Below are 13,193 nucleotides of genomic sequence, written 5' to 3'. Positions count from 1 at the left end.
GATGCGGCGGCTACATACTCGCTTTCAGCAGACGATAAAGTTACGCATTGTTGCTTCTTTGAAAACCAAGCAATGGGGTTTTGCCCTTGTAGGATAATACCACCGCTAACACTTTTTCTGTCGCTTCTATCTCCAGCCCAATCGGCATCAGAAAATCCGTATAAATTATTGTCATTTGTCTTTTTAAATAATAATCCTTTTTCTTTTGTTTCTTTCAAATAACGTACTACTCTTTTTCCAGCTTTCCATAATTCTTCGTTCGGTTTATCTAAAAATCTGCTCAGATATGACACTGCAAATGTTAAATCCGGTCTTGTTGTTACAGTAAGATAAATTAGACTTCCTATTAGTTCTCGATACGGTACGTCCAAAACTTCTGTATTGTCCTTTATTTCTATATTGTAATTTCTTTCCATGGGAGTTTTAATTCCGTTACATTCATCCATTTTGAATTTAGTCAATATCTTTTCAATCATTTTAGTTTGTTTCAGTTCTAAGGTATCTTCATTTCTTTTAACTTCCATTCCGAGAAAGTTCTTAATTTCGCCCATATATTTTGCGTTAAACTTCTCCTTAAGTGCTTTAATAATATCTTCCCCGTTTCCAATGATTAGGATATCGTCCACGTAAATCAGCATCCAGCAATCTTCTTTGTAATACAAACAGTAATCATATTCTGATCTTTGGAATCCGTTAGCTTTCGCAAATTCGTCAAGTGTTTCATTCCAACATTTTGGTGATTCAATCAATCCATACAATGCTCTCTTTAGTTTTAATGCTGTATTATTATTTTTTATTTCTAATCCTTGGGGTATTTTGATAAATACATCAGACTTTAATTTTCCATTTAGGAATGCAGTGGGAATGTCAAGCTGAATAATCTTTAAATCATCTTGTACAGCTTTTGATAAGATCATTCTTATGGTTGAATGTCTAGCAACGGGTGCATATACGCTGTCAAAAATATCTTTTTTCTTTTGTTGGAAGCCTCTAGCTACCAGTCTTGCCTTTTTTGTTCCATCTTCTTTTTGTTTAAATATCCATTTTGTATCTATGAGTTTTCTTCCATCGGTTATTTCTTGTTCTTCCCACGTTTCTAGTCTTTGGAGTGCATCTAGCTCTTTATTGATTGCGTTTTTCCATTCTGGTTCTTTTATAGCTTCTTCGAAAGTTTCTGGTGCATGTGCACTCAGACATATAACAATATTAGTTTCATTTATGTTTTCTATATTCGTCTCGTAATCTTTAAGATAAGCAGGAGGATTTATCGTTCTTTTGGGTCTGATTATTGCTTCTTCAGTTTGATCAGTGTTCATTTCTGCATCTTTAAATTCATCTTCCTGTTCTACAATATCTTGCTTTTCTTTATTGATTTCTTCTTCTTTGTCTTGAATATATCTAACTTGTTTCACTTCTTCGTTATTTTTGAATTTAATATCGCTTTCATCAAATCTTACATCTCTGGAAATAACTATTTTATCTTCTTCTGGATCCCATAATCTGTAACCAACAGTTCCATAACCTACCATTCTTGTTTCTTTTGCTCTCTTGGCAAACTTGTCCGGTTTGGGTACTATAGTAGCCCAAGCTTTGGAACCAAATACTCTCAATCTCGATAGGTCGTTTTTACCAAAAAATATTTCGCTGGGTGTCTTGAAGTTTATGGCCCATGATGGCGATCTGTTTAATTGGTAAACTGCACATTGTATCGCTTCGCACCACAGATGTTTTGGCAAATTTGTTTCCGCTAATAGAGTCCTCGTTTTGTCGCATAATGTGCGGATCATCCGTTCTGATATGCCATTAAGTTGTGGCGTGTATGGTAATGTATATTCTAAACTAATACCTCTATTTATGCAAAAACGTTTCAAACTATTAGCAGTGTACTCTCCACCATTATCGCATCTAATTCTTTTAACTTTATTCCCCGTTTCGTTTTCAATTCTTAATACATAGTTCATCAGTCGTTCTGTTGCTTCAGATTTGCTCTTCAGGGGATACACTACGCAAAAATGAGAGAAATCGTCAATAATTGTCATAAAATATTTTTCACCATTAGGTCCTTGATGTCTGATCGGTCCTGCTATATCTGTGTGAAGCATCTCGGCTGTCATTTTCGTTCTAGGCTTTGGGATAGGCGTGAATGGGCTTCGGGTGGCTTTGCCCTCCATACAAGGACTGCAAATTCTATTAGATACAGGTAAGTTTAGTATATTAAGGCTTTTCCTATTTAAGTGACCTAAATGTTTGTGCCATAAATCTGTCGCATCAGTAACATTACAAACTTCGGACTTACATAATTCGGCTTGTAGCTTATACAACTTTCCTTGCACGGTGCCGCGTAAAAATGTATTTTTATTAAATATTTTAACATTGTATTTATTAAAGTTTATGTTAAAACCTGCCTCGACAATCTTTTTTACTGATAATAAATTGTATGAAACATCTTTCACAATTAGAGCATCAATATTAATCGTAGTATTTTGATATTTTACTTTAAGTTTACCTCTTTTACTAGTTGTAATACATTGGCCGTTAGCTACGAATATTTTGACATGTTTATCTAAGTACGTAATATCCGTCATATAATTTTCATATTTTTCATTTATTAAATGCTCCGTACATCCTGAGTCTATAATTAGTTCTATGTTACCACATTCACCCACATTAGCAATAATATCGCTAGCAATGAAACCTATTTCTTTGTCGTCTCTGCCTGCTGCTGAAGTATGTTGATACGTTGTATGTCGTGAACTTGAATTTCCTCTAAATGAGCGTCCACGCGATCTTGGATAGCTCCATCCTCGTGTCAATGACTGTCCTCTACTCGGCCCTTGTCCTCGTCCTGATCTTCGGCATTCGAATGATTTGTGTCCACGTTTTCCGCAGGAGTGGCACGTGATGAAGGCATTATTCTCATAGCTTTCACTATTTCTGTCCATTTTTAACTTTGTCTCCATATCGAGTAGTCTTGCTTTAACAAATTCTAGGTTCAGCTGTTTCTCGGAAGCCATAGTCTCAATTGATGTAATTAATTGATCGTATATCTTTGGTAAAGAAGACAGCAGATAGCAAATTTGATCTTCTACATCGACGTTTACGTTGATTGCCGCTAATTCGCTAAGAATTCCTTCAAATTTTAGGAAATATTGCTGTAAGTTGCTTTCATTATCATAGCGCATTGTTATGAGTTTCCGTTTTAAATAAAATTTGTTACAGACTGTTTTTCGTTCAAATATGGCCTCCAATGACGTTAACATTTCTTTGGTCGTATTCGCATTTTTTACGATGTCAATATATTTGTCGCTCAGACATTGTACCAAAATTGATTTTGCTCGTGAGTCATCTTTATCCGTCGGTTTCTCTTTTAAGAATACATTGCTTAATTGCTTTTCTTCCAGCAGTAATTTCAATCTAAATTTCCAATGACTAAAATTTAAATTTTCAGTCAAAATCGGCAGAAGAGACCCCGCAGTTGTCATCTTTCTTTTTTTTTATAATTTTCGCCGATATTATTTCTAGTGGATCGCAACCCAATATATTTTTATTTACTTACTGCACACGCGGTCTGCTACCATGTTAAGATTTTATGTGGAAGAATAAGCAGACTCTTTTTAATATCACAAATTATATTTTATTCACACGACACAATCTTGTTAAGTAGAGAATGTATCCATGGTAACAAGTCAACATTACTAGTGCTGCGATACGCAGCTAGTGCTATATCTCAACAGCGACAGCATATGTCTAACTATTACAGTTATACCGCAATGAGTGTTCCTTTATTTTTTAAAATAAAACAACGTCAAATATTATTGAAATTTTTGGTAAAGACCCGAGCGGAGCCGGAGCGGGCTACTTGTTATAAATAACCTTGTAAATAGACAAAAACGATTTTTGTACCAAAAGATTTTGTTATATAATCTGTTCCCTTTGCATAGCCATTAGACTATTAAAAAAAACTCATAAATCAACCGATTCTCTTTTTTTTAGAGGGATTTTATGACCTGGTAACTAAGACCTTTAAGTCAAGTTTTATTTCAATTTATATTCTTATTTTTATGAAAAATGATAATAATAATATGGAGAATTTAAAACCAAGATGATTAATTTGAGACATTGATCAACTGGGATGAAATTTCCGGTAGGCAGCGGCTTGGCTCTGCCCCTGGCATTGCTGAAGTCTATGGGCAATGGTAACCACTCACCATCAGGTGGGCCGTATGCTCGTCTGCCTACAAGGGCAATAAAAAAAAAAAAACAGTACGGAAAATTGTTTATAAGTCCCACAGTTCTTGTCTGAAGTAGCTATAATATTCCTTTATAAGCTTATTATATTATTCAAGTGGTCTCCATGGCATCAGAAAAATCAATGAATGTCGTCTAAAATCTAGTTTAATCATATAAATTTGTGTAGATATATCTTCCATATCCGTCACCCCACGGGAAAAGCATATTAGCCAGTGGTAATAGATCGATGAAATTAGCGCTAAAAACTCTACAACAAACCTGTTCTACCAAAAAGAAAGCCATGAATATTATATAACCTTGGAAGTCGGTTAAAAATAGGGTTATTTCCTTAGAGTATACATAAACTAGCTTGCTTAAGTATACTCTAAGGTTATTTCAGATTCTGACTATCATACGAGCGAAACCTTAGGCCTAAAATTGCAATTTTAAATCCCAAAATTGAACAAAGTTAATTTACGACGAGCTCGACATACGAACTAGCTCATAGACATTAGCCACTGAGTTTCGCGCCGGACCTTCTTAGTGGGACGCGATTTCGAATACCAGTGTTAGCAAACTCTCTCAGGTTGAGCCATTAATTGACATTAGTTGTGGGATAATATCAAAGATAATACAAAAGGGAGGAACTTTTTTTTTTATTGCTTAGTTCGGTGGACGAGCTCACAGCCCACCTGATGTTAAGTTCTAAGGTCTCCGTATAGTTACAAAAATAAAATTTTCGTACAATAATATAGGTAATAAAACGAAAATCACTAGTTTTCAACAAATTTAATAGCAAAAGTAAAAATCCTTCACATATTATGTTCCAACTTTTCATTTGCACTCTTAAGATCTTGGTGGCGCCTGTAAAACAACAATTAAGTACATTTCACAATATTTACCGTTGCTGTCAGAAATATGTACAACATATTAGGTCATATTATCTTTCGCATTGATCATGGGAAGATACGATGCCACCTAGATTTAATTCTGGCACTGCGTGAGAAAACTCATTCTCATCAGCGTACAGTATTGTCCAGAGCTGGACATAAGCCTCTCCCAATTCACGCCCTTGAGCTCGGCTTTCGGCTCTCCTCATCAATTTCTTGCTGGCCTGCTACGGCTCCAACTGGCCTGGCGTATTAGTTTCACACACATAATTCATTAAGGCAGGACCATGTTTTATTATAGGTCTCAGGAACTCGCTAGATACAGACCACCCAGAATCCGGTTATTGTGGCGAGCATTTGAAGGACTCGTGCCCAGCAGTTCAAGGCCGTTTTCCAATTACAGAGCATAATGCGACTCAGTGACGCACAATGCCGAATTATGCTGAAGCTTAGTTGAGCATTATGCCGCATAATGCGCTCTTGTGCTGTAATTGAAAAACGGCCAAAGTCTAGTCATAATTGTGTCGATACATGCCAATATATGGAATACAACGACAACCAACTATTATATATTTTATAACTAACGCTATTGCGTATTGTTATTGCATATTGCAAAAAAACATACCTATTGGTGCGTAAAAACTTACCTATTGGTATGTGCGTAAAAACATACCTATTGGTATGTTTTTTTATATTGCATAGATGGGTGGACGAGCTCACAGCCCACCTGGTGTTAAATGGTTACTGAAGCCCATAGACATCTACAACGTAAATGCCGCCACCCACCTTGAGATATGAGCTCTAAACTTTCAATATAGTCACAACGGCTGCCCCACCCTTCAAACCGAAACGCATTTCTGCTTCACGGCAAAAATAGGCAGGGCGGTGGTACATGCCCGTGCAGACTCACAAGACGTCCTACCACCAAAATAAAAATTTTGCGGGTTTGATTTTTATTACAGGATGTTAGTCCTTCACTGTGGAAGTTAATCATGAACATTAATTGTTATGTACGTATTTCATTATTAATTGTATAAGGTATTCTAATAAGAGTGCATTGTGAGAAGAATACACGGCGCGTCTTATCCATCTGCGAAGACAACATTTTTCTGTTTCAAAATAAATTAAAAGACTAAGAACCATATTATCTCTTACCGTTTATTGTGGCGTAGTAAAGAGCTTCTCTGTACGAAGGACTGTCCGCAAACTCCACACGAATGCTTCCGTTCGCCTGTGTGCGTGTTCTCGTGTACTTTCAAGTGAAACTTCTTAGCAAACGTTTTGTTGCAGACACTGAAAAGAATACGGCTATGCTGGTAGGTAACCAAACGCACCAGGCGTCTTTAGCGACATCTACCGGCAAACCAAAGAATTTCGCACTTAAGTGGTCCCACCACCTACGCCATCAGACGGTAACACTTTTTCTACAGATGTTAAGGGTTCGCGCTGGTAGACGCAGCCGCACGATTCGCTAAAACGCGAATAGCAAAATAAACGCTAGAGATCTTAATCACGAAGAGATTGGAGCCTCTGAGCCTACAGACAGAAGTCGATTCTGGGACATGATAACGTCTATATCTCAATTACATAATGTAGCGGCTGTCCCAACCCTCAAACGCAAGACTGCTTCGCGTCATAAACAGACCGGATGATGGTAGGTACTTAGCCGTGCCGGCTTACTATACGCCATTCGACCTTTTTTTTTCCTAAGCTGATGATTCATGGATGGGGACCATATCAGCGTCATGCTAACCTAACATGACAGTTACACAGTGACAATTTGACATAATAGTTGTCAAATTTTAAAATTTTTTTTAACTGCCTTTGTAGGCAAACGAGCATACGGCCCACCTGATGGTAAGTGGTCACCATCGCTCATGGAGGTCAGCAATTCCAGGGACAAGCCGCTGCCTACCATTAAGTACTCTCCGCAAGCTTCGTTTGAAGAAGGTCATGTCATAGCGCTCGGAAAACACCGTGGAGGGGAGTTCATTCCAAAGCCGGAAATTTAATTAAATAACACTGTTTTTTTTTTGTATCCACCGGTTTTGATCTTCGTAATTAGGATATATATATATATATATATAGATTTTCGGTAAACTAGAAAAACAAACAATCTCGATAGGCATTTGGATAAGAATTTAAGTATGCCACTGCTATTGGGAAAGGGCAAACTGTGAACTACTTGAAGTTACTTCACACATACCCACAAGTGTAAGGTTTCAATTTCGAATGGGTCGTTTTATGGTTCTTCAACCTTTCTGTGTTCTTGAAGACTTTCCCGCACACGTCACAAAGGCAGGTTGTTCTGAGGCCGTGTTTCTAAAAACGAAAAGATGAGAGATACATTTTAAATTTTTGTTTTTTTTTCTTCTTCTTTGCGGGTCACTTTACTACAGTTAGATTAAAGGTTGACAAAGGTTAACCAACATTAATAATAACTAGATGATGACCGAGCTTTACTCGGAATTTTTTTTTATAACGCCATCTTGTTTTGTCTTTAAAGCGGTTAGTTGCTCTCAATTAAGAAAAATAGTATTATTATTCGCCAATAGATGTCGGGAAGAGTTGATTACTGAAAACACGAATAAAACAACATTTTCTGAAAATAAATCGTAGCTAGATCGATTTATCGCCCCCGAAATCCCCTATATACTAAATTTTATAAGAATCGTTGGAGCCGTCTCCGAGATTCATATTATATATACACAAGAATTGCTCGTTTAAAGGTATAAGATAAGATATGATTATTGTGCACCAGTATTTCACAGCAAAATATATTAATTTTATTTATGTTTATAAATTATACATATTAAATTATGGAAATTCAACCACAATCACTGATATGTCGAGATTGAAATTATTATTATTATTTCTTTTTATTGCCCTTGTATTATTTACATTTTACAGTTTCTCTTTTGTTTTGTTATTGACATTTTGAAAACAATAATACTGTTTCCTAATAATCTTTAATGATTACAGCTGAATCTCATTAATAACTGTAAACAAAAAGAAAATTAGTTGAATATACCTTACAGACATTTGTTGGCCTGTTTGTACATATCTAGATAATAGGAATAACATTTTTACCTCAATCTTGTGCATTTTCAGTTCTAGAAGACTGTCCAGTGGTAAGCAGCAGTGTATGCATATGAAACATTTGCCATTTGTGGACTTGTTATGGACATTCTGCAGGTGTGCTTTTAAATACCTGAAAGAGACGCCTAATATTTATGGGTATAAATAATGGAGACTTGTAGACTGATAACCTGATCATGCTTTTTCATTATCACAGATCGTCAAAGGATTTTGTTGCCCCTTTGTTATTCTATGATTGATAAAACGAAATGATTACAAGAACCAGTAGATACAGATATCAAGGGCTGAATATACTGCAAGTAAGAGTAGCTTCTCAGTAGAAATAGCTTTAACCGTGGTACCATCCAAGGGACCAAGAAGCACATTAGCTAACCTTCTGCAGAATTAAGTCTGTGAAGAAATGTCACAGGTGGATTATAATGTTGCAGGGAACAACTTTTTTTTTTTTAGGGAATATAAAATCTAAAGTTTTAAAGCCATCTGAGGTAGTGGTCTCCAGTGGTACATTTAGGAATTGAATGTTGTGTTCCTGACATCCTTGTTTTGGTGCCGTTGACAGATGACATGTAGACTTTAACAATAGCTTTGTTGGTACGGAGTGTATGACCATGAATAATTTTTCTTTCTCCGTATTATTCTTCAATAAGTAAAGGTACACAAGACTACTCTATATTGATCTTGTAACTACAACATTATTTTTTTCCATACATTTTATTGTTTTGTAAATTAATAATCACAACCTTTTCAATAAAATATTACAAAAAAATACAAACTCACCTGTCCATATGGAAAGCCACCCCGCACATGCTACACACGAATGGCTTCAACCCTTCATGCACGTTCTGGTGTTGCTTATACATTGTTAAAACTTGAAAACCTTTTCCGCAGGTTTCACATTTATACTACAAATATATTTAGATAGTTTACATACAGGACATAAATCTTGATCATCAGAAGGCTACTTCTAGAATGGTTCAGAGATCGAACATGTTGGTTTTTTTACTTTTTTTTATTTTTTAGATGAGTGGACGAGCCACCTGGTGTTAAGTGGTTACTGGAGCCCATGGACATCTACAAAATAAATGCGCCACCCACCTTGAGACATAACTTCTAAGGTATCAAGTATAGTTACAACGGCTGCCCCACCCTTCAAACCGAAACGCATTACTGCTTCACGGCAGAAATAGGCGTCTTGGTAGTACCTACTCAAAAGTGGGCCTACCACCAGTAATTACGCAAATTATAATTTTGCGGGTTTGATTTTTATTACACGATGTTATTCCTTCACCGTGGAAGTAAATCGTGAACATTTGTTGAGTACGTATTTCATTAGAAAAATTGGTACCCGCCTGGGATTCGAACATCGGTGCGTCGCTTCGACACAAATGCACCGGACGTCTCTTTAGGCCACGACGACTTCAAACTATTCACTGGTACTATGAAGTCGTCGTGGCCTCTGAAGTCGTCGTGGCCTTACGGATAAGACATCCAGTGCATTCGTGTTGAGCGATGCACCGGTGTTCGAATCCCGCAGGCGGGTACCAAATTTTTCTAATGAAATACGTACTCAACAAATGCTCACGATTGATTTCCACGGTGAAGGAATAACATCGTGTAATAAAAATGAAACCCGCAAAATTATAATTTGCGTAATTACTGGTGGTAGGACCTCTTGTGAGTCCGCGCGGGTGGGTACCACCACCCTGCCTATTTCTGGCGTGAAGCAGTAATGCGTTTCGGTTTGAAGGGTGGGGCAGCAGTTGTAACTATACTTGAGACCTTAGAACTTAGATCTCAAAGGTGGGTGGCGCATTTACGTTGTGGATGTTTATGGGCTCCAGTAACCACTAACACCAGGTGGGCTGTGAGCTCGTCCACCCATATAAGCAATAAAAAAAAAGAACTATACTCTAGCACTTTTCTGCCTTATTTGATGCATAGCATTTAGTATTACAAGTAATTCTAATATAAAGTGACTTCTTACATAATAAGACTATGTTATAATATTCATACACCAATGCTTCAACCAAGTAAATGAACACTGGACGATTTGTAATATTATATGTAACATGAAGACTATTTACGATATAGATTGTCATCATTAATTGCGTCAGAACTGTGCTAACTTGTCTGCTTCTTGCCACTTTATTTAAAACATTATTTTTTTAAGTTTACTCTAAGCTTGCTTTAAATCTAGATAGAAGGTGATGAAACAGTAACTCTTACGTTATACTGTGAGGGTTGATGAGTCTTCTCGTGTGTTTTAAGTGCACCTCTGTATGATGTTCTATATCCGCATTCATATGAACAAATTAATTCAGCAGATTTGTGTATTCGTTTGTGTCTTAATATTTCCCCAGAAGTTTTATATGTTCTACCTGAAACATAAGATTAGTATATGTATTTTTTTTATTTAAAGCTAAAAGTCTCAGTATATTAACAAAACAACAGCAACTAAAAAAAATATATAACAATTTATAACCAGGCGACTTCAGAGTAATATCTCTGTGGGGTTTATGCTCTACGTAACTTTAATATTAATATACATAAAAATGTTGTTTCATACATGGAGAATCTTACATTTTCACTATTAAATGAAGTAATTTTTATTTTGATATAAGCATGAAAGCAAAACAACTTACCACATATATTACAGACAAACGGTCTTTCATTTGTATGACTAACAATATGTCTGACAACTGCTTTTTTTGTATTGAAAGATTTCTCACATAAATTACATTTAAACTTAAATTGATCTCCGCTACTGACTATAGAATACTTTTCATCACATTTACTGTTATCTAAATTCGAATTTGTCATTTTAGTTTCATATTTTTCTTTCAGAATTTTGGTGGCATTTTCTTTCTCTGCTTTATTATCTACAAGTTGTTTATTTGTAGATTGGTCATACTTATCAATATCTAATTCGATATTTGATTTCTCATCAATACAGTGCACCCTGTGTTCCAATAACAGAGATGGTCTTTGAAAACTTTTAAGGCACAATGAACAATGAAAATCGAAATCTTTCTTTGTAATTTGAAAAGAGTTTGGATAAATTGTTGTAGATAACAAGTTTTCTTGCTTTAACTGCATCTCAGTATTATCATTGCTCTCAGTTTCACAAAAAATATTTTCATTACGGTATTCAATATTTACATCTTGCATTTCATTTGCTGTTTGAACTGAATTACTAAGTTGATCCCTACTGTTATGGTAAAGGAGTTTCTTTTCATTTTCAATAACTTTTGTGTAAAAATTGTGAATTTCATTTATTTTTTTGATGCACGAAAAGCAGGCTCTATTCGGAAGTGATTTGTTTAAGGTAATCTAGAAAAAAATTGCAATTCCTGTTCAATTACCTATTACAGAGTGTAATGTATCTTTATAGCCTGTATCAGAATTTGAACTGTTCTTACATCTTACAATTTGCACTATAATCTGAACGGCCATCAATCAAATAGCAAAATAAAAAAAATCAAGCAATTAATATTCGATTTTCCAAACATGATTAAAATTTGTACTTTTGTACGTGAGATTTCGATTCACATAACCTGCTTTTAATGTAATTTTTTATTGATCCAGAATATTCATTTATTTTGTTTTCACAATGTGTAGGTATGTTTGTCAATGTAAAAACATTTGTACTACACGGTCGAGGTGATCCTGGTCGGTATCTAGTATTTATTAATATTTATATAAACTTATGTACCTTTAGTGAGAAGCATTTTGATATTTTCATTAAAACATCATGTTTCTTATGAATAATCGTCGTATTTTCATTCTTAACGGACAAACACAGTCTACAAGTGGCATCCATATTAGTATTAATTGAGTCATTAAATTGAATACTTTGAATAGAGCGGTTTAGAATTTATTACATCTACTACATATGTTAGCTAACTGATGTGATTATTTTACTCGCAGAAAAAGCTTGTGAGTTGTGTTGTGAATTCATTTAGTAAACAATTGGTAAACAATAACAAACGGTTTTTTTTAAAAAGGGATTTTATGATCTGGTAACTAAGACCTTTAAGTCATGTCTTATTTTAATTTATATTCATATTTTTATGAAAAATGATAATAATTATTGGAATGAAATGAAGATGATTAATTTATAACATTAATCATTAGGCTTGAAATTAAATGAGATGAAATGATATGGGAAGAAATATAATCTCAGTAAAATGGTGGCTATTTACTGAGACTTTTTCAGTGGACTAGTTGTAGCCTAAAGAATAAGTTGTTCGGTGCATTCGTATCTAGGGACGAACCAGTGTTCGAATGCCGCTGGGAAGAATAAATTTTTTCAACGAAATACATACTTAACAAAATATGTTCACGATTGACTTCCACACTGAAGGAATAGCATCGTGTGTTAAAAAACACACGTCATTACGGATCCCCCCGATCAATTAACGGTGCTTTTAGATAACCACAAGCACCGGTCACCGTCCTCGTCGAACCCGTCGCTTGCGACGAAAGGCTCGACGAGCGAATTAACCCACAGACAGAGCCCAGTTTCTCGCCGGATCTTCTCAGTGGGCCGCGTTTCCAATCCGGTGGTAGAAGGCCATTGTTAGCGCCAATCCGGTTTGAGCTCCGTGAGCTCATCTACAAGTTAGGGCGAAATAGCCTCTCAAGGCTTATCAGCATAGATAGAAAATTTTTTATTAAAAAACAAACTTGCAAAATTATAATTTGTGTAATTACCTACTAGTAGCAGGACATGTTGTGAGTCCGCACGGGTAGGTAACCTTTTTTTTTTTTTTTTTTACCTGTATGTACCCTGCCTATTTCTACCGTGAAGGAGTAATGCGTTTCGGTTTGAAGGGTGGAACAGCCGTTGCAACTATACTGAGACCTTAGAACTCATATCTCAAGGTAGATGGCGGCATTTACGTTGTAGATGTCTATGGGCTCCAGTAACCACTTAACATCAGGTGGGCCGTGAGCTCGTCGACCCAACTAAGC

General features: G+C 35.8%; 1 protein-coding gene across 3 annotated transcripts; it reads right to left on the bottom strand.

Moving 5' to 3' along the window:
* Positions 1 to 5,004: 5,004 nt before the first annotated feature.
* Positions 5,005 to 12,225, bottom strand: LOC101746135 (gastrula zinc finger protein XlCGF7.1). 3 transcript variants are annotated; one of them, XR_009976896.1, is made up of 8 exons: positions 11,932 to 12,216; positions 10,862 to 11,549; positions 10,446 to 10,597; positions 8,997 to 9,121; positions 8,211 to 8,331; positions 7,327 to 7,442; positions 5,794 to 6,413; positions 5,005 to 5,745 (listed from the first exon to the last, which is right to left on the bottom strand). XR_009976896.1 is itself a non-coding variant. In XM_038020983.2 (8 exons), the coding sequence occupies exons 1-8, from the start codon at positions 12,037 to 12,039 to the stop codon at positions 5,043 to 5,045; spliced, it is 1,500 nt and encodes a 499-aa protein (XP_037876911.1). In that variant the 5' UTR covers positions 12,040 to 12,225; the 3' UTR covers positions 5,005 to 5,042. The 3 variants fall into 3 exon arrangements, 2 of the variants coding, with proteins under 2 accessions (XP_037876911.1, XP_037876912.1); XM_038020983.2 differs by having other exon boundaries at positions 5,005 to 5,094; positions 6,276 to 6,413; positions 11,932 to 12,225; XM_038020984.2 differs by lacking the exon at positions 10,862 to 11,549 and having other exon boundaries at positions 5,005 to 5,094; positions 6,276 to 6,413.
* Positions 12,226 to 13,193: the final 968 nt, after the last annotated feature.

Source organism: Bombyx mori, chromosome 27, assembly GCF_030269925.1.
Source record: "Bombyx mori chromosome 27, ASM3026992v2".
Taxonomy (NCBI): Eukaryota; Metazoa; Arthropoda; class Insecta; order Lepidoptera; family Bombycidae; genus Bombyx; species Bombyx mori.
This window is presented reverse-complemented; position numbering and strand designations above follow the sequence as displayed.

Coding starts and splice junctions, on each gene's coding strand:
- LOC101746135 (XM_038020983.2), bottom strand. CDS start 12,039: ATGGATGCCACTTGTAGACTGTGTTTGTCCGTTAAGAATGAAAATACG. Junction 8,332..8,996: donor GTGGCTTTCCATATGGACAG/GTGAGTTTGTAT, acceptor CGTCTCTTTCAG/GTATTTAAAAGCACACCTGC. Junction 5,095..6,275: donor TTACTACGCCACAATAAACG/GTAAGAGATAAT, acceptor GTTGTTTTACAG/GCGCCACCAAGATCTTAAGA.